This window comes from Balaenoptera borealis (genome assembly GCF_965194805.1).
Source record: "Balaenoptera borealis genome assembly, chromosome: 3".
Taxonomy (NCBI): Eukaryota; Metazoa; Chordata; class Mammalia; order Artiodactyla; family Balaenopteridae; genus Balaenoptera; species Balaenoptera borealis.
The window spans coordinates 155,901,145-155,921,949 of NC_138866.1; the positions used below are offsets into that span (position 1 = coordinate 155,901,145).

Here is a 20,805-nt window from a genome sequence, read left to right on the forward strand (position 1 = left end):
CCGAGGAAGACAGAGGGGTGTGAGCACGGTTCCGTGCATCTCAGGAATGGTGCGCAGAGCTGTCTGGGGTTTAGCAAATGATTCTAGCAAATCCTAATTACCCCAGAGGCTTCCTTCAGAAGTGCCACAGAGACACAGGAGGCATGCTTCTCTAACCCATGACACAAAAACAGGTAGTACAGTTAATAACAGATGAGAGAATCGTGACTCAAAATTATTTTCGGTGTTGGAATTTGGGAGGTTTATGAGGCATCTTCACGTAAGAATGGGAGGACTTGTTAAAAAGATCTAAGAAGTCGAGATGCTTGAGAAGCAGAGCAGCTGCTGGTGGACAGCAGAGATGCTGGGCCAGGCCACCCAGGTTCAAGCCCCACTGCTGCCTGTTAGCTGTGACCAGGCTAGTTACCCCCGTGCTGTGCCTCGGTTTCCCCGTCCAGTCACAGGGTTGCTGTAGGGATGAAATGAGTTAATATGTGGGCTAGTCAATAGTGCTCCACACCTGGTCACACGCACGCAGGTACAGTTTACCACGGTATGTGGTCCTGGGCTCCCTGAGGGAGTGGCCACCGTTAGGGGAGATTATGGTGGGGAGTGTCCCAGTGCCCCAGCCCCTTCGCCTTCTCAGTGCACTCCAGAGGGCACGTGCGGAGCCGGCTGCAGCCCCCGGCCCCTCCACCGTGGGGTTTCGCAGGTCTTGGGGGCCATCTCCTTCGGCCTGATCTCACCCGCGGCCTGTTTCACACTCCTGGCATCTCAGTGGGAGGGGGAGGGGCTGCCCTCCCGCACAGGGCGGTGAGGATGGACCGACCTAGAGTCTGATTTTCAGAAATGCTGCGTTGCCATATCTGGAATCGTGTAGGTGGACATTACACAATTGATTGGAAATGTCTGGTCCATACAAGCATTCGGTGAGACCCCGGCAGGCAGAGCAAAGGGCGGGGGCAAAAGCTCCAGGTGGAGCTCGTTAGGCAGGTAAGTCAGCCAAGGTCAGGGGCGCGGAGAGACTAAGAGCCAGAGTCACAGACGCCACAGGGTAGAAGAAAAGGTCTTCTGAGAAGACGGAAAGCAGAGAAAACGATGACTGACAAAGGGCCTGCGGCTGAGGGCCCAGGTCAGGGGAAGGCTGGCACGTCGGGCGGGGCCCAGGGCCCAGCGGCCGGGTCGCTGCCCGGGCCGGGGGTGGGGTCGCGAGCGCGGACTCCGGCCCGCAGGGAGACGGGCCCCTTCTCTGCAGACGATTCGGCCTCAACGGCGTTTATTTAATAAGATTTATCGCGCTCACAAATGGAGAGGCGGCGTGAGCGCGCAAAGCGCAGACCCTCGCGCCCCCCTACCTTCCGTCCACCCCGCCAGAGGCCGCGACGCACGACCCCAAGACTCCCCGATCCTGAGAGCCCAGAGCCCCTGGCCTCCTGAGATCCTGAGTCCCCCAGTCCCTTAGAGACCCCAGACTCCCCGAGGCCCCCGGAGCCTTCCGAGCCCCTCTGACCACCCGGACACCCCGAGGCTCCCGAGACCCCTGACCCAGGCCGGGAGGGGATCGCGGCCGGGCCCTGGAGCCGGTGACCGTCGGGGGGAGCACAGACCCCCAGGGAGGCCTCTCAGGACCCTCTCCTTTACGGGGCAGGGACCGAACCTCGAAACCGCTTCCCCCGCGCGGTCTTCCTCCCGCCCTCAGCGCGCCCTCAGCCCCACCACCAGCCCCGTGACCCCTCCTCCGGCCGGGGCGGGGGCGCTGTGCGACGCCGAGGCCGTGCGTGTGGGACGCAGTGAGCGCCCGGAAGTGACGCGCAGCTAGCGGAAGTCCCGTCCACCCGCCGGCCTCCCCCCCCCCACCCCCCCGGCGGAAGTCAGAGCACTCGTCCCTCGTGGCTGATCGCAGGCATGGCGCACTACAACTTCAAGAAAATCACGGTGGTGCCGTCAGCCAAGGTAGGCGGCCCCGAGGGCTCTTCCGCCCACACTTTTCTCTGCCGGGTCGCGGGAATCGAGGGTCCGGTTTGTAACGCTGGGCTGAGAGGGGTCGCCTCCTCCGCCAGGACCCCGTCTTAGACCATGTTCTCTCCAGATTGGGGCCCCCGGGTTAGGGGTCTCCCCAGAGGGTCGGGGTCCTTCCTCAGAGCTTAGGGCTGCCCGGGGTTAGGGTTCCTCCTCAGATGTTAGGGTCCTCCCTAGAGAAGAGGGGGAGAGTCAGGGCAAACTTTATGAAGTAGGTAGGTTTTGAACTGTCCCCAGAGGGTTCGTGGATTCTGCCAGATGGAAGAGGGGTCGCGGTCAGAGGCGAGACCGCGGCGTCCCTCCCGGAGCTAACAGTGTTGCCGGCACCTGTCTTCTTGGCTCGTTTGCACTGGGGAATTCATGCAAAAGTCTTTTATATCCTCTGGTAGTCACCTTACATACCTTAGTCACCTTACCTTAGGAAATTGTATATAGTGGGTTTTAGTTTTATCTGTTATTTTATGTACTTTCAAAGCCACAGATACGCAAACTGAAACAGTACGACTGTTTCTCATTAAAAAAAATGTTTTTTCTAATTTATGCTTGAGTTGTCTGGCTACTTGTATTTCAGAGGTTCTTAGGTATTTGGAAATTAGGATAACGTGAAGAAAGCATAGGATAAAATTTATTTCTGCAGCCATTTGCTGAGTGTTTCTTAAAGGCCAGGAAGTATAACGATGTTATACAAGTTTTATATTGAAGATTTAGTTAGAAAAATGTGTATGTAGTTTAAAATATATTGTATTGTTAAATATTAGTCTTTTAAGATGGTTTCAAATAAGTGGGTGAAAGTAGACGTTTTTGGTGTAACTGTGTCTTTATTTAATTGCAGGACTTTATTGACTTGACATTGTCGAAGACGCAACGAAAGACTCCGACAGTTATCCATAAACATTATCAAATCCATCGCATTAGACATTTTTATATGAGGAAAGTCAAATTTACTCAGCAGAATTACCATGACAGACTCTCACAGATTCTGACGGATTTCCCCAAATTGGATGTAAGTGATTCTGGGAAACATAAGTGATTATGTAAATATGAGCCTTCAGACAGGGTTAAACCAGGTCTGTCTAGAGATAATGAAAGAAAGAGGAAATAATTGACTTGTGAAAGTTTACTCTGAGAGTTAGTGGCAAAACTGGGAACAGAGTACAGGTGTTTTGGTTCCTTAGTATCTTTTTTCCCCCAGTCAAACTCCATCTACGAGGGCCCAGAGCATGCCTCACTCGGGCTTTTTCTGTAACCTCTAGGCTTGTATGGGCCAACCCGAGCTCTGAAAGCTGTGGACTGAATTCAGAAGCCCGAGCTTCTGGCGGCTTGTGTGCTTCCTCTCTTCCCTCGTTCCAAGGCTCCCTTTCCTGTGGCCTCAAGTTGGGCCAATGGCTTGAGGCCCAGCAGTGTTTGTGATGTTGTTGCTTCATCAGCTAACGACCGTCTGTGTACTTTCTTCACGGGCAAGAAGCAGTCTCGTGGGGAGCCGCCTTCTGCATTGAGCCCCCAAAGTGGAGCTCTGCTGCGTAGAGTAGTTTGCTTGTGTGTTTAGCTGTAGGACGCAAGAGAGGACACTGCCTGTGGAGTCCCTGTGTGGGGCGACACAGTTGCAGGGTTGTTGAGGAGGTGATGGATGTGGGGTCAGCAGTACAGCATGAGAGCCTGAATGTGCCACTGCTCTACAACAGTCCCTGAAGGTGGGTTAAGGCAGTGAGAAGAGATTGGTTTATGTGACAGAAATTGCTGTTATAAAATTCTGGGACTTGATAGGTGCTCAGTGACTACTGGCTGGATGAGGGTGTAGTTTCTTGGGAAAGTGTGGGTACTTCAGGAAGTACCTGGGGATAAAGAAGGCAGTAAGAATGAGATGAAGACACCAGGAAACACCTGATCAGAAAATACTTTGATCTAATCAACACCAGATTTTTGTTGTTCTTTGTAAAAAAAAATTTATCTTTTTTATCCTTGGTATCATTTTTTTTTTTTTTAATATACATTAGGGGTTCAAGTTTATGAACATTCTATTCCTGTTGGCTTTTTTTTTTTCAAACTAAAGTTATCTGAGGACAATTTTCGAGTAAAAGGTTGGAGTAGATTATCATTCATTAAACGATTGCTGTGTCTGTTCAGCAGTCATTTTTAAAGCCCCTATCTTGTCTAGTGGGGGGAAGAGGTAGTAAAACATGTGTGTCATATGGGTATGGAGACAAGGGGGGGCCGCTAGCTGAGCCCTGAAGGAAGCGAGAGCCGTGCGCTACCTGGGGAATGAGCATTGAGGCACAGAAACAGCAAGTGCAAAGGCCCCGGGTTCCAGAGTGTGGTGACTTTAGGGAACAGGAAGGTCCAGGAGGCGGGTCAGAGAGGGTGTGGGTGGGGCGAGGCAACTTGTGTAGCGGCCTTTGCAGTGGAGCCTGGGACCGGCCTCGCTGGCCTTGCTCTGACTGACTTTCGAAGGAGGACTGGTCTGTGGGGGTGAGAGCACTAGGTGGGGAGCACGGCTGCCAGGGCACTGGTGGCTCCAGAGCTGAGGAGCTGAGAGCGTCTGCCAAGAAGAGGAGCAGAGATGGGCGGATTGTGGGCTTAAGGGAATTTTAAAACTTTTTTAAAGTTTTGGGGCAATAATAGTGTAAGGTTGATGGGACAGGGAAGAATTTCTCCAGCTCAGTTCTTGAGTGGTGCGGGGCGGGCTCTGGTGCTCAGATGGAGATGGGCCTGGCTGCCCTGCTGACTCCGTTTTTCTCTGTGAACTGAACAGTCACTGAACAGGAGAGAGGACTGGGGAGCAGATCCTGGGGGGTGCGGAAGAGTAAGAGGTGCGATTTGTTTCCCTAGGAAATTATTCTTCAGGTGTTATTCATATATTGGGAGGAGAAACTGCTGGAGCAAAATGACCACTTTGTTTTTCTTGTTATAGGATATTCATCCATTTTATGCTGATTTGATGAACATTCTGTATGACAAGGATCATTACAAGTTGGCTCTAGGACAAATAAATATTGCCAAAAATTTAGTGGACAAGTAAGGTATTTTCTTAATATAATATCTTTTAAGTTACTGTTAAAAGAGAGAAAACTCTTACACATTTCTTTTTATGTCTTTCAGCGTTGCTAAAGATTATGTGCGGCTTATGAAATATGGTGATTCTCTTTACCGCTGCAAGCAGCTGAAACGTGCGGCCCTTGGGCGAATGTGTACTATTATCAAAAGACAGAAGCAGAGTTTGGAATATTTGGAACAAGGTACTTGTTATGCATCAGCAAAAACAGGTTTTAGTGCATTCTGTTAACGTACTTGATCCTTGTCGAGAAGTTATTTTTAAAATGTTTATTTTTGTTTTATTTTAGAGATAAAAGGATCAAATTATTTTTCCCAGCCTAGCCTGTAAGAAATTCTAACAGGTTAGATATTACTGAAAAAGCAGCTAGCACTTAACATGCTTACACATTAGTAGCACTATTAAGAAAATTTATGTTTTTCAACTGTAATAGGTAAGGCATGTACGTTATAAATCATGGGGAAGTAATAAAACATATAAAAATAAAGTAACCCATAGTTTTACCTGTTACTGACAATATGGTGCATTTCTTTGTAAAACGTGGTAGCATCAAACTGCTACTCCAGTTTTATTACCTGGTAGTTTTTTTCAGTAGGATGATTTCTTAATTAATGTAGTAGGACTTTTATTGAAACAATTTTTTGCCTTTTTGCATGCATATATTTTTACAATTCAAATGTTTTTAACTGATTTGGTTTTGGACCCCCCCACCCCTCCCAGCATCTTGCAAATAATTTGTGACAAGATTGTAACACTGGGCTGCTTTAACAGTGCTTCCAGTGAGCCGTTAGGTCATCAGGGTGGCCCACTGGTGTCGCTGGAGCAGACGAGGCTCCTGAGGGTTTCTCATTACATGGAAGTAGCCTGCTGCCCAGCCAGGAAGTGATGGCACACACACTCGCTCGAAAATGCTCTTTCAAACATCATCTCTCTTCCTCAGTTGTCTGGGTTGTGTGGTTTGGGCCCCATCTTGTACCTGTTGGATAGGAATCCATGCTGTCGGGCCTGGGAGCAGGATTCCTGGTACGGCCTGGATGCCCGGTGCCTCCGCAGCGGGTCCCTCCTCCGTTCATTCGTGCTCTCTCTGTCACGTCCATGATAAATGTTGGAGTGAGGGTAATGTGACCACAGTCCTGGAGTGCGCAGCTAAGTTGAGCAGATCTTCAGCTTTGAGTTTCCTCAGTTTTCTTATGAAATTAAGCACGTTTACTGTAAACTTCTCACAGTGCGTCAGCATCTGTCCCGTCTGCCGACCATTGACCCGAATACAAGGACCCTGCTTCTGTGTGGATACCCGAATGTTGGCAAGTCCAGCTTCATCAATAAGGTTGGTCCGCCTGACGGCGCGGTGACCAAGGACCTGACTGCGTGGGGTGAGGGCGGCTGCAGTCAGTCCTCTAGTTAGCACTGCCCTGGGCCCAAAATATTGTTCCTCCCATCCTCGAGGATCGACCCTGAACCTGGATGGATATTGCAGTTATGGGGACCATTTTAGTTTTGAGTTTTGTGTGTGTCCTACAAATTTCTAAGGGATTTGAGACGTTTAAATACATTTCTGTTAACACATGGACATGCGTGTCCCGGGAACAGTAGTGCCAGGGAGTCACTGTTGACCGTGCAGACCGTGCCTGTTGAACTGACCTTCCCGGGCTCCAGAGGTGTTTCTCAGGTGATATCACCCGGGTTGCTGTGTCAACTTGCCTGTAAACTTTGGTTTGTGTAGTGGGAAGTGGTTGCCCTTTACTTAGTGAGTTAATTATCAGAGCTAAAGGAACTGTTTAAGTAACGCAGCACCTTAGCTGAGCTCAGGGACCTGAATGGAGGAGAAACAGTGTTTAAAGTGTCAGCTCACAACCAGCAACAGCCCAGGTGCCAAAAAAACAATGCTTACATGTGGGGCTCTTTGCTACTAAGAACACTCCTGCAGATCTGTAGGTTTTTGTTTTGTCCACAAGTGGCACTAATACAGTGACAGCTGAGCTCTGCAGTGTCTCAGCCGACCTCTCCAGGGCTTGTGAGCCAGGCCTTGGGGGTGAGACGGGCCGCTTAATTAACTAACAGTAAACAACAGCAGAAAATTCAGTCCTCAGTCTCGTGACCACATTTCTGGAGTTCAGGGACCCCACGTGGCTCACGGGCCTGTGTTGAAGTGCAGGTGTCGAGCGTTCCCATCATCACAGGAAGTTCTGCGGGGCGTCGCTGCGGCCAGGATGGGTGAGAGGAGGAGCTGGTTGGTGCCCTGCAGATGCTGGGCCTTCCTTGCTCCCTGATACCTGATTCGTACTCCGCCTCTGCGGCCCGGGTCCTGAGGAAGAGGGGCCCGTCTGCCTGCTGAGGTGCTGGCTCCTGTCAGAGTTCAATCATGTGAGGTTGAATCTCGTGGGGTTTTTTTGTTTTTTCCCTACTGCAGCAGTTAGTCTCGATAACACGTAGGTGCCGCGTTTACTCTGTTGCAGAGGATACGCGGTACAGGACTTGTGGTTTGTTCCAGGTGACAAGAGCAGATGTGGACGTCCAGCCCTACGCCTTTACCACCAAGTCTCTGTTTGTTGGGCACATGGATTACAAGTATCTGCGCTGGCAGGTGAGAGCTGTCTAAGCTGGGACAGTCGTGCTCTTGTTCCTGGAGTTTGATTCTGGGGATTCCCACAGACTAGTTAGTGTCTGCCCACGTCCCAGTGCACGCAGGGTCACAGGGAAGGCTGGGGGGTCACCGGGAACGTCTCTGTGGACAAGCTCCGGCAAGCTCAGGGGATGCGGCAGCTCCCAGCAAGCCTTCTGCGCTCGGCTAATGGTGGTGCTTCTGATGGGCCAGTCATCAGAAACCATTTACAAGCGTGACGCAGTTGAATTTAATGTTATGAGAGGTGATGTCATTCCTAGCACGTGGGAGGGGTTATCCCTGTTTCCTGTGTCGTCATCACTAATGGAAAGAGGGGTCCTTCTCAGGGTCGTTGGCAAGTTCGTTCTTCAATGAGCTCTCCAGCCCCCTCCCCCGTTTTTCATACTTAATTTGTCCTTTTCCCCCGCTGCCTTCTTTACCGTGGTCAGTTGGGAGCCCTGCATTTTCTTTACCAGCTTTGTCAGGGCTGGTCTGGGTTTGTGAGCGCCCTCGGCCTGTGCTGGGCAAGCAGCTTGTGCAGACGTGGGCTCTGGAGTAACGAGTCTGACCTTAGGTGGTGGATACTCCGGGGATCCTGGACCACCCTCTGGAGGATCGCAACACCATTGAGATGCAGGCCATCACGGCACTGGCTCACCTGCGAGCCGCGGTTCTCTACGTGATGGATTTGTCTGAGCAGTGTGGGCACGGACTCGGGGAGCAGCTGGAGCTCTTCCAGAACATAAGGCCGCTCTTTGTCAACAAGGTGAGTGTGGGGACCAATGTTTTAGTTTGTAACCTGCAGTGTGAAGGTAATAATTTTGTTATTTTTCTTTCTCATTCTAGCCTCTTATCGTTGTAGCAAACAAATGTGACGTGAAGAGAATAGCTGAACTTTCTGAGGACGATCAGGTAAATCACCTTGATGTTTTCAATATTTCCTACTAATTCTGAATCTCGTCTTACACAATCAGAGTTGAAAAGGAATGTTAGCGATGCTAGTCTGGTTTTTGTTTTGCAGTGAGATAATATCCTCACTGATTGGGTCGACGTGACCTTAGGAAAGCCCATTAATGGCAAACGGACTATGACGTTTCCTGGTTCCTGCTCTCTCAGAGGCTGTGGGGCTGGCCGTGCGTGTGGTCGGTACAGTAGCCTTCAGGAGACTGCTTGTTCGGAAGGGGCTGCCTCTCGTGTTGGGGCCTTAAAACGAGCAAAGCACCTCAAGGTTCGCCCCAGCTCCTTGGGCCTGGGCTGCCGGCTGCTCTGGAGCAGCGCCTGCAGCAGAGTGTCTAGTGGGAGGCATTTCTCGGGTGTTACTGGAGTACCTGCTGCGCAGGTTCTGTGGGTGAACTCTGAGTGAGTGAGGGAAAAGGAGTGTCTGCAGACCTTCCAGAACCGTGACCCTGTTGTCTGCTGTAATTTTCCAAGTGGCAGGTAACTTCGTTAGCCCTAGGTTTTCAAGCTGTTTGACCCTGTATCCGTCCCCAGGAGGCATCTCTCAGGACAAATGCTTCGAGAAGCTCTGCACTGGTCCAGTGGTTCTCTCTCGTGGCCCCACCAGCAGTGTTGGCGTTGCTTTTCGGTGGTAATGCATCATAAGTCAGGGCACACCCCGGGCCTCCACAGTCAGACTCTGGGAGGCCCAGCAGCCCAGTTTGCAAGGCCCCGTTTGGTGGGAGAGATGCTGCGCTTGTCTGGCCTGAGGAGAGGGTCTCTAGGGAGGCTGTGCTCTTGTCTCTGGCTCTCTCTGGTGCTGTTTGGACACTTAATCCTTGGTGAGAACGTGGTGTGTTTAAACAGCCCTGGGCACTGCCTTGTACTCTCTTCGTTACTGATGATGTAAACGCTGATGTCAGAGAATTCTCTTTTCTTTGAAAGGATCAGATACTCATTGGGTGATCTCAGTTTTTCAGGCTAAGAGCACTGGAGTGTGGAGGGGAGGGCAGGTCAGGAGTGATCGTTGTGCCGGAAGCTCAGCCCTTGGGGTTAGACGCTCCCAAGTCCTGCCCCCACTGCCAGCTGTGATGGAGCTTCAGTGGTGGGAACAGTTGCATTGCTGGGTTGGGAAGCAGGGTTGCGGGTGCTGTGAACGCTGGTCAGCGCCGCATGGGGCCTGCCCTGTGTCGGTCAGTGACTCTGATGTCTCTTGAGCTGCAGTGCAGGTTCTGCCCCGTCTTGCACGAGGCACATGGTGGCAGGTGCAGTGTCTTATGCAGGTCATGCTGGTAGGTGGTACGGTTGGTCTTTCCAGGGAGCGGGGGAGCAGAACTCATTCCTGAGAAGCTTGACTGTCGTGAATTGGCCACCTGTGTCTGAGCGTTGTCACATGGTCAGGCCGGCAGCAAGGTGTCGGGTGGCATTCGTGGAGGCGCAAATGAAGTCCCTTGTCCTGGGGTCTTGGTGGTTCGTTCGTAGCTGGATTCGTACACGTTGCTGTATCGTTTTCTAAGGAATTATCTTAGGCTGTGGAGGCCAGGTATTTTATAAAAAATAGCATTGAGAATATTCTCTATGAAAATCTGTATCTTAATTTTCTCAAGATTCTCTTCAGAAGGGTAGGTCTCACAGAATGTTCCAGAGAGCCTCTGGTTTGCTTGCTGTAGTCTGATTTGATCCTCCCCGTAATGTATATTTTCTTTTCTTTTTTAAAAAAATTAATTTATTTTTGGCTGCGTTGGGTCCTCACTGCTGCGCGCGGGTTTTCTCTAGTTGTGGTGAGTCGGGGCTACTCTTCATTGCGGTGCGTGGGCTTCTGTTGCAGTGTCTTCTCTTGTCGTGGAGCACAGGCTCTAGGAGCGCAGGCTTCAGTAGTTGTAGCACGCGGCCCCAGTAGTTGTGGCTCGCGGGCTCTAGAGTGCAGGCTCAGTAGCTGTGGCTCACGGGCTTAGTTGCTCCGCAGCATGTGGGATCTTCCCGGACCAGGGCTCGAACCCGTGTCCCCTGCGTTGGCAGGCGGATTCTTAACCACTGCACTACCAGGGAAGTCCTGTATTTTCTTTTCTTTCTTTCTTTCTTTTTTTTTAAAATTTATTTATTTAATTTGTTTAGTTTTGGCTGCGTTGGATCTTCATTGCTGCGCGCGGGCTTTCTCTAGTTGCGATGAGTGGGGGCTACTCTTCGTTGTGGTGTGTGGGCTTCCCACTGCGGTGGCTTCTCTTGTTGCGGAGCACAGGCTCTAGGCGCAAGGGCTTCAGTAGTTGTGGCACACGGGCTCAGTAATTGTGGCTCGCGAGCTCTAGAGCACAGGCTCAGTAGCTGTGGCTCACGGGCTTAGTTGCTCCGCGGCATGCGGGATCTTCCCGGACCAGGGCTCGAACCCGTGTCCCCTACATTGGCAGGCGGATTCTTAACCACTGCACCACCAGGGAAGCCCCTGTATTTTCTTAATCACAGCTGAATTTAGGGAAAAATAAATAACTGTTTTGGGGAGATGTCCTTCAAAAGAGTTAAAAAACCACAGATGTGTTCATTATAATTAGCATTTATAGCACCCATTTGAGGAGAAGTAAGATTTGTTCATGGGGAACTGGGGATAAATGCAGCTCTCATTTGTCCTTTGTATTCCCAGAAAATATTTCTAGATCTTCAGGCTGAAGGGTTTTCTGTGGTGGAGACCAGCACCCTGACGGAGGAAGGGGTCATTAAAGTGAAGACAGAGGTCAGTGCTTCCTCACAAGCAGGGTTGATCCCTTTCCTTGACAGGAATGTTTCTCTCTGGGTGTTAACAACCCTGAGCGCTAGTAGCTCCGCCTGAGAGATGAATCCTGGGGCCCTCACCCGCCCAGTGAACATGGGGGGATGTGAAGAGATGCTCACACTCCCAGCACAGGTCATTTTCACTTAGTCCTGCTGCCTCAGGGTTCTTCCTCGGGCTGGGCCTGACCCTGACCCGGGAAGGAAGAGAGAGGTCCCCTCCGCACCCGGCCCACCCTCCCCCGTCCCGGAGCGTGAGGTCTGCCCCAGGGCAGTTACTTGGACCTTGGGGGTCCCAGCACTCAGCCATCAGATGCTGCCTCTGAGGGAAAAGCGTAGCAGGTTCCAAACCTGGGGACCGTCCTCTGGTTATGGGGGCTCTGGTTCCTGGTTCCTTCCAGAAGGCAACATGAGGCTGTGCCAGGTGCCCTGTGACCTGGTGCCACGTTTTCTCACCTTCTTAGGCTTGTGACAGGCTTTTGGCTCATCGAGTTGAAACCAAAATGAAAGGAAATAAAGTGAACGAGGTGCTGAACAGACTGCATTTGGCTGTTCCCAGCAGAAGAGATGACAAGGTAAAGCTGCCTGCGGAGGCCCTTGAGGCAGGGGGTTGCGTGGCTGGTGGGGACCCGCGCGCCTGCCTCCCCGGTAGTGGATTTCCCGGGTGTTCTCGCATCTTCCTCAGAATGAAGGTTATGCCATGTATGTCAGGAAGAATCGAAGCGGTGAGAGGAGGAGCATGAAGAGCCAGGTTAAACCTGCTCCCCCACCAGAGGCTGTTACTGTTACTCTCAGCTTGTCTATTTGTCCAGAAACATTTTGGCATATAAGCTTTTTTTAAAAAACTTTAAACACGGGAATATATTTTCTTTCAAGTTTTTCATTTTCTTGCTATTAAAAACTAGTGCTCAAGGTTACGTTTTCATACATAGGTCTCTGTTTTTAATTGCAAATATATCTGTAGAGTGAATTTTAAGGCATGGCATCGAAAATGTCATTGTCCTCCAACAATGCCTTGCAGATTTATACTCCTGAAGGTTTGAGAATGCACGCTTCCTGTTGTGTCAGCGTGACGGACTAAAGATGCTTCCATTGTTGTGATGAGTTTCTTTTCTTTTTTTTTTGCTGTGCTGCACAGCTTGTGGGATCTCAGTTCCCCGACCGGCGATTGAACCCAGGACCATGTCAGTGAAAGCCCAGAATCCTAACCACTAGGTCACCGGGGAATTCCCACTTTTTATTTATTTATTTTAATGTTTCTTATGTATTTATTAATTCAACACTAATTTTTGGTAGCTAGTCTAGGCATTAACAATACAGGTAAAGATCACTGTCAGTGATGTTGTTAATGATTTTTATCATATTCGTTCTCAAAAAGTTACACCAGTTTTCAGTTTTTTTCCCCAAAATAAAGTGGAAATTACATTATAAGAAGTGATATTTCTACACTGTAGTTTCAGGCAGTCACACTCAGTGATTATTCAACGTGATTGTTTTCAGTTAGTGAACATCATGTGGAACAGGATGTGTGTATCTTGGTATTGACATACTTATTTGCTTTTTCACTTCTTTAGGTTATCTCTTACTGATTTGTAATTTTTATATTAAGGAAATCAGACTCCTGTATGTTGTGTAGATTTGTTTTCTTTTTGTCAAAGGTATTTTTTCTTCTGTATTCTGATGGTTCAATTTTTAAATTTTACCTTTTTTTTAATAGAAGTCTTCATTTAGTTGTGGTTTTATCTTGTTCATGGGAAGCAGGTGGTGGTCTTCACCCAGTTCATCGTTTATCTCAGGACTGATGGCTGGATGATGTGTCTTCCCATCGTATTCCCTTCTGTGCTTGGGCTTATGTCTGAATTTCTCATGTTCATTGATCTGCTTTATTTCTCCTGTATTGCTTTCTTCATCCATACTTTTTCTTGATTCTCTTACTGTTTGTTTTTTCTAAATAAATTTTAGAATCGGCTTACGGAGCCTTCCCAGCTTCCTTGCCCAGACTGGCCCTGCACCTTCCCCTCTCCCCCAGATCATCTTGGTTTTTAGTTGGTCTGGGTGTGGTTTTGTGTTTCCCATGCAGATGGAGAATTTGCTTGTAGTTTTTCATCTTTGTGTTTTGATTTAGCAAGGCATTTCATTTAAGTATTTCCACTCATGTCTTCTCAGGGGCGGCCCCCATTCATCCCTGAAGGAGTCGTGGCACGCAGAAAGAGAATGGAGCTCAGGGAGCCGAAGAGGAGGCGGGTAGGTGACGGGAGCGCCCATGGGCCTGCGCTGGAGAGCATGTGCGGGTCAGGGCTTTGGAGCATAAACCCCCTGGGGCCTGGACACCCTCCTGGGTGGAGGTGCCAGGTCCACCAGGGGCAGAAACAGCTTTCCCACCAGAAATGGGCGCTGAGCCTCAGGTGCTGAAAGGATTGGCTCTTCGGTTGGAGAAGGGGTGATTCCACAGGGAAGGGAGGGGGCCCAGCAGTTTTGGTTCTGAAGGTCAAATAGCACTGATGAAAACTGTGTTTTCATTGCAGGAACGGGACATTGAGCTGGAAATGGGAGATGATTATATTCTGGATCTTCAAAGTAAGGGCTCAAATGTGATAGTTGTTTTCAGATGCCAGTTGTGTGAAAAATGTGAAAGTGCATTAATGGGTGCAAGTCGTGCAGCATTTTGTTAATTTAATTTCTTGAAGGCGAGAGGTTGCCTACTGCCAGGACTCTGAGATTTCTTCCTTCCAGGTAGTTTTCTGTGAGTGATCATTTCTGTAACTTTCCTAGCATATAAGTGTTGGACCAGGCTGATATTGTTGATAATCTGTTGTTCATGCCTTTGGACACTTTGATCCTGAGGTACTGATGGGTCTTGGGATGTGCTTGGAGCAATCCTTTGGTCGAGCATGTTACATTGCTTACCTGGTGTTGAACACAAGTGCTCTGTTGCCTTCACAGGTGTAGGACTTGCGTAAGTGGTGGCTCGTTTGGGGCACACAGTAGTTGATGTTAAAAACAACTATAAACTTTTTGTTCTTTGACCTTTAGAGTACTGGGATATAATGAATTCATCTGAGAAACATGATAAGATACCTGAGATCTGGGAAGGCCATAACATAGCCGACTATATTGATCCTGACATCATGCAGGTTTGTGTCACTAGTTAAATTATTTGACTTTTATTCCTCTTTAACACGACCACCGAAAGACACGCACACAACTTTCCACTCACCTCTGTCCATGGCCCTCGTTCCTTCTACGCCCACCAAGACCCCGGGGCCCCTGCCTCCTGGGGCCCTGCACATGCAGCACCATGTCCCTGCACCGGGTGCTGGTGCAGACTCTCCTCTTCCTCCCAGACCACCTGCCCGAGCTCCTTGTGCTGGTCTCAGGGGCAGCCTCACTTCATAAGGGAGTCCCCGGGGCGTGGATGCCCTCGTCGCCACCCCATGCGGGCCCCTGTGGCTGCAGGTGCTGCTTGCTCCCCGCCTGACCCCTTGTCTTCCCCAAGTTCTGCCCCGGCACACGCAGCTGCCTCCTGTTTCAGTCCTCTCCTTGTTTGCTGTTTCTTAACATATGAGTGTCCACAGCAAACAAAAACTTCTTAGACCCTGTGTTCTCCTTTAGTTGCTATCCTTTCTCTCCAGAGTCAAGTTTTTTTTTTTAAATGTGTTAAAGTGTACAGTTAAGTAGCATCTAGTACCTTCATGGTGTTGTGCAACCACCACCTCTGTGTAGTTCCAGAACCTTTTCATCATCCCCAAAGTAACTCCCAGTACTCGATAAGTAATCACTTCCTAGTCTCCCCTCCCCCTAGCCTCAGGCAACCCCAAATCTCTTTTCTGTCTCTCTAGATTTGCCTGTTTTGTATATTTTATATAAATGGAGTCTTACAATATGTTGATCTTATTCCACTTAGCATAATATTTTCAAGGTTTGCCCATGTTGTAGCATGTGCCAGAGCTTTCATTCCTTTTTATTGCTTAGTGATATTCTATTTTATATGTGTAGCACATTTTGTTTATCCATTCATCCGTTGATGGACATAGGGTTGTTTCCACCGTTTGGGTATTGTGATTAGTGCTACTATGAACATTGATGGATAAGTATTGAGTGCCTGTTTTCAACACTTTTGGGCAGATTCCTAGGAGTAGAGTTACTGGGTCATAAGCTAATTTTATGTTTCACTTTTTGAGGAACTGCCAGCCAAGTTTTTAAAAAAAATATTTTATAAAATACTTGCAACTTATGTTCCTTGTTTCCCTTGTTATTCACTCCTCAGTTCTCAAATGGCATCCTTGATTTATAATTCATGTCTTAATCTCTTCAGTTGTGCCTCTTGCTTTGTCTCTTACTCTGTGACATCCTGTTTCCGTAGTCTGGGCTCAGATGGCCTGACCTGGCCTTCCCGTCCAACCTCCCTCCCTATGCCTTTTCACGCTAGTACTGATGGGGGTACCTCTGACTCGGGTTCCTGTCGAGGTTTATTCGTTATATGTATTTAAAAATTTTATTAACTGTATGGCCAACGAGCTTGTGTTTGGGACAGCTTTGGGATGGATACACGGGCTGTCGTGGTCCAAGGCCAGTTCAGATTGATGTTCTCAGTTCTTCAAGAATGGAGGGTCTTTCATGTACCTGCTGGGAGCGAGGGGAACATTTTACATGTTTTAGCCTCAGAGGTGGGAGTGGTTGTTTCTAAAGAAGGAAAAGAAGTGGCACAGAATAGTCTGCGGCTGTCGGCTTAGTCTTTGTGCTCATCTCCGCACGGAGCCTGTTTGCGGGGAGGTGAGCCCTGGCACAGAGGGCGAGGCCCACGTGAGTCTGGACCCGGGTGTTCATCATACCCCGAAAGGCTTAGGGGAAACCTGGTTTCTGTAAAGATTGTTACACTTGCTTATGAGTTTTTCATTGTTGACTTTGTTTAATTATGACTTTTTTAAAAGAAATTGGAAGAGTTAGAAAAAGAAGAAGAGCTAAGAACAGCTGCTGGAGTGTATGACAGTGAATCTGAAACTGAAGATGAAGAAATGGTGGAAATCCAACAGCTGGCGAAACAGATTAGGGAAAAAAAGAAGTTGAAGATTCTGCAGTCTAGAGAGAAGGATACACAGGGACCCAGGATGCCTCGGACAGCCAAGAAGGCAAGTGTCGTGTCGTGTCCAAGAGCGTCACCTATTTCTTTGTGTATTGGAGTCTTGTATGGTCCATGCTAAACATGCTTCACTTTGTTTTGTTGGTATAAGTTGACTTTTGAGGTTGGGTGAGTGTTGATCTTTCATATTCTGAGTATTATACCCCTTCTTGGTGACTTTCACTGTTGGATTCAACCCCTTTGTAGCTGTACAAATGAAGATTGTGAGTTACACATAAATTTCTAGATGTAAAGTCATCAATTAACACATTCTTATTCTTTAATTCTTTATTAGGAGTCATCTTTTACAATCTACAGAAAAACTAACCCAATCTAACTTAGGGCCAAAGGTGATTTAACTGGGCCCTGTGACTGGTTAGGACGGGGAAGTTCACACTGAGGCACAAGTGGATCAGATGGTGTCAGGGTCCTTCCAGTTCTCAGGTCCGTCGTCTTAGCATTTCCTCCTGCTCCGTGCTCTTGTCCGGAGGCACAGCTCCCCAGGGAAAGAGGATGGTGTGCGGGGCAGTTAGAGTGAGATGGGACAGGAGGGAGAATGTCAGCTGCTAGGCACCTCTCCATGGAGGGTATTCATGTGTTCGAAATACTGTTCCTGTGTGGTGGCGAATGACTGTCTCTTGACAGACGTGGCCATCGCTGTATCCCCACCATCGTGGGGCTCCGTGTGCTTGGGAGGAGGTGCTGGCCTCTGGGGTCTGCATGTGGGAATCCCCGGGGAGCTGAGCGGAATCCAGGGGCAACACGTACGTTGTCCTGCTCAGAAAAATTGCCCAGGAAATGTTAATTTTCATGTTATTTAATGAGTTGTCCAAAAACATACACATGAGCCCAAGTAAAAGAATTTCTAAAATAAGTGTATCATGGATCATTGTAAAAGGTACGGTTTCCCTTGAAATTTTTTTTTAAACATTTTACCAAACTAATTTTGCTTAAAACAATGTCCGTTTCTGCCTTCAGGTTCAGCGGAAGGTTTTGGAGGATGAGATGCGCAGTCTCGGTGTCGACATGGACAACAAAGACAACGTGAGTGCAGACGGCCTCAGAGCCATGGGTGGGGCGGCGCCGTCCTGGGAACCAGGGCAGGAGCGGGTTACAGAGGAGTTAGCACTGCCGGGGTTTGTGCTGAGAATTATGTTGTTGTGTGCAGTTTTTAGGACTTGAGCTGCAACTTTGATTTTGGTGACTGATGCCTTCACGTAGAGCTTCAGTTTAGACACCAGGTAAACGTGAGGTGGTCTTGAGTTTCTTGGCGTGAGAGGAACGTAGGCTGTAAATAGCTCAAAGCTGTTCCTTGGAGCCCAGAGGTTAGAAGGCATTTCAGATACCTTTTTCAGGATCCCAGTTTTTCTTGCTTGATGAATTACTCTGGAGAATGCACATCTTTGTGTGAAAGAACGTCTTCATGTTCTGGATTGTTTTCTCAAAACAGATTCCAAGAAGTGGAATTACCGAAACAAAGGATGACATTGTGTTAGACTAATTCGGATTTTGATCAGCAGTGCGTGAGCTGCGTGAGCACCCCATCCTGCTCACATGGGGTGTTATTTTAATGTTCACATATGGCTTCTGACTTTGGATTGTTTATCAGGTGCTGGGCTCTAGGGTGCCTGCCTCTCACATCATTGTGTCATCTTATTTCAAAACAGTAACGTGAGCGGGCGCCACGGGCCGGGGTGCCAAGCTGCTGGCTTGCAGAGCTGGATCTCAGCACCCGCAAGGCTGAGCTTTCAGGCGGCCGTCACTGTGTTCAGGTGGATGATCCCGGAAGGGGGGCATGAAGGAGAGACAGCACTTTACATAAATTGTGCTGCTAACGTGGCTGAACAGGCAGCTCTAAGTAAAGTTTTTTAAATGGAGTTAAAATCAGCTCTGTAACTTAAAGCAGCTGTGAAAGTGAAAAAGAGTATTTGGGACTTCCCTGGTGGCACAGTGGTTAAGAATCCACCTGCCGATGCAGGGGACACAGGTTCAAGCCCTGGTCCAGGAAGATCCCTCATGCTGCGGAGCAACTAAGCCCGTGCGCCACAACTACTGAGCCTGCGCTCTAGAGCCTGCGAGCCACAACTACTGAAGCCCACGCGCCCAGAGCCTGTGCTCTGCAACAAGAGAAGCCACCGTAATTGAAAAGCCCGCGTACCACAAAGAAGAGTAGCCCCCGCTCACGGCAACTAGAGAAAGCCTGTGCGCAGCCAAAAAAAAAAGAAAAACTATTTGACCAATAATTAATGTGAAGTTAACTATGTGTATTTTAAATGTATTTAACTTATTTGACGATGGTTCTAAAAACCCCGCCATGTGCCTTCTCTCCTCATTGGAATAACTTCATGTTTGTCACTAAGGCTGGGACCCTGAGGCACTGAAGTTTGCTTTCTGTGTGTTTCAGGCCCATTATATGGTCCAGGCCAGAAGGTCTCGGAGCGTCACAAGGAAAAGGAAGCGAGAAGACTCTGTCCCGCCCACGTCTGTGGCCCGGAGTCGCAGTTGCTCTCGGACCCCACGTGATGTCTCTGGTCTCCGCGACGTCAAGGTTAGTCCTTGCAAGGTGTAATTAATAAAATGGTAGCTTCTACTGTTGATCACACGAGGGCTCAGGGCAAACACTTGGAGCTGCAAGAACTGCGGGGTGGGGATGGGGGAGTGGGCGTTGGCTGTGTGCTGCACCCCGAGAGGCGGGCTTGGGCCTGCCACAGCCGGGTGTCCCTGGACCTTTGCCCTCAGTGCACGTTGTTTCTTGTTGGGGTGGACAGAGCAGGGTGTGGTAATAGCACCACGGCCTGAGCCTCTGTCCTAGCCGCTCAGGGCTGTGCTAGGAAACGGTCCTGCTCAGAACCTGGACATGGGGCCTTCACCCACCACAGGCCCATGTGGGGAGCCAGCCCAGAGAGAGCTGTTTGGGAGTCTTTTGGGAAAGACACTTTGGATGTATACAGTCTCTTTTGCTGAAACTTCTTTTTTTTAAATAAACACATAAATGGTTAGTTTTAGCATTTTGAAAATTCAGATGAGAAAGTTTGTGTATAAGCTTACAAGCAGTCTCCCTTTTGGGAGCCCGAGTTTCCCATTCCACCACGCCGTCTCCATCTGGTAGTCTGGATTTAACACCAGCATTGACACTTGTCAGTCAGTTGTGAGTAGTTTCATGGGCCGGAATCTCAGTGTCCCCGTGTGTCTGAGAGGAAGTCCAGGTCTGAGTGTATCTGGTCCCTGTAGGTACGAGACTTACCTGGGTAGTTTCCATCTTGCAGATACTGGTTGAGCTCCTGCAGGTACTGTGGTGGATCCATGGGAACATGGTATGAGTGAGACTCACCAGGGTTTCTCTTCACAGCACAGACCCGGACCGTTCAGACAGAGTGTTAACAGGTAATGGAAATTTGCTTGGAAATTAGGTTTTCCACAGCTGACGTGTTTTTCTTCTGCTTTATAGATGGTGAAGAAAGCCAAGACCATGATGAAGAACGCTCAGAAGAAGATGAATCGCTTGGGGAGGAAAGGGGAGGCAGACAGACATGTGTTTGACATGAAACCCAAGCACCTGCTCTCGGGAAAGAGGAAAGCTGGTAAAAAGGACAGGAGATAGTGTCCATCGCAGCTGAAGCGCTTTGGCTCGACTTCTTCTTGGTTTGGTTTTACAGAACTGGAGTTGTGATCTGTAAACTGAACATGACAATGGAATAACTCAAGCACTTGCTGCTTTGCTGAAAGCTGTGGTTACCCGATAACTGTCCAGGTGTGGGGGATTTTTATTGCTGCATAATATATTACAGGTATTTTGAGCAGGCAGTGGTTTCTCATTTACGGAGTTTTGGTGGCTTCAGACTTGCAGGGCTGGAAGGATATATTTATGTGACTATGTTGTTTCTGATGGAGAAAAATCTTACTCTCTTGTGCAACAGGGAACTTTGGTTTCACTGCATGGGAAGAGTCCTTAGCTGGTGAAAGCTTACAGATGTCAGGATGCCAGGACTAAGTTATCTTCTAGTCCTTTTGTACAATGTACTGTTGTAGTCTGTCTTCAACTATTTTATCCAAAATAAACTTCCAAAAGAAAGCAGTTTTATTTAGTTGGTTTTGTTTTTGTTTTTTTAGTTACAGATCACTGTCAGTTTGGGCAGATGAAAAGGGAAAAGAAAGTAAATGGCAATTCGTTTTGTTTTCAAAGCGAAAAATACTTTTTAGTGGAACAGAATGTTGCCTAAGTTACTACAGCAATTAAATGTGGGCATCTGCTTCTTGTGTCCACTGCTGAAAATTAATTTATTTTGAGTAGAAATCATTGTGAGGTACATGCCCAGTAAAATGTAGGAAATTAACATTTTA

At 48.6% G+C, this 20,805-nt stretch overlaps 1 protein-coding gene across 2 annotated transcripts; it reads left to right on the forward strand.

Annotated features, from left to right (window-relative positions):
• Positions 1-1,806: 1,806 nt before the first annotated feature.
• On the forward strand, positions 1,807-20,539 carry GTPBP4 (GTP binding protein 4). 2 transcript variants are annotated; one of them, XM_082386053.1, is made up of 17 exons: positions 1,807-1,932; positions 2,831-3,001; positions 4,907-5,010; positions 5,095-5,231; positions 6,274-6,374; positions 7,539-7,631; positions 8,224-8,415; positions 8,496-8,561; positions 11,221-11,310; positions 11,810-11,920; positions 13,512-13,589; positions 13,871-13,922; positions 14,379-14,479; positions 16,277-16,474; positions 17,443-17,508; positions 18,869-19,012; positions 19,913-20,539. In XM_082386053.1, exons 1-17 carry the CDS (start codon positions 1,885-1,887, stop codon positions 20,063-20,065), a joined length of 1,905 nt encoding a protein of 634 aa, XP_082242179.1. In that variant the 5' UTR covers positions 1,807-1,884; the 3' UTR covers positions 20,066-20,539. The 2 variants fall into 2 exon arrangements, with proteins under 2 accessions (XP_082242179.1, XP_082242180.1); XM_082386054.1 differs by lacking the exons at positions 1,807-1,932; positions 2,831-3,001; positions 4,907-5,010; positions 5,095-5,231 and having other exon boundaries at positions 7,504-7,631.
• The last annotated feature ends 266 nt before the right edge of the window (positions 20,540-20,805 follow it).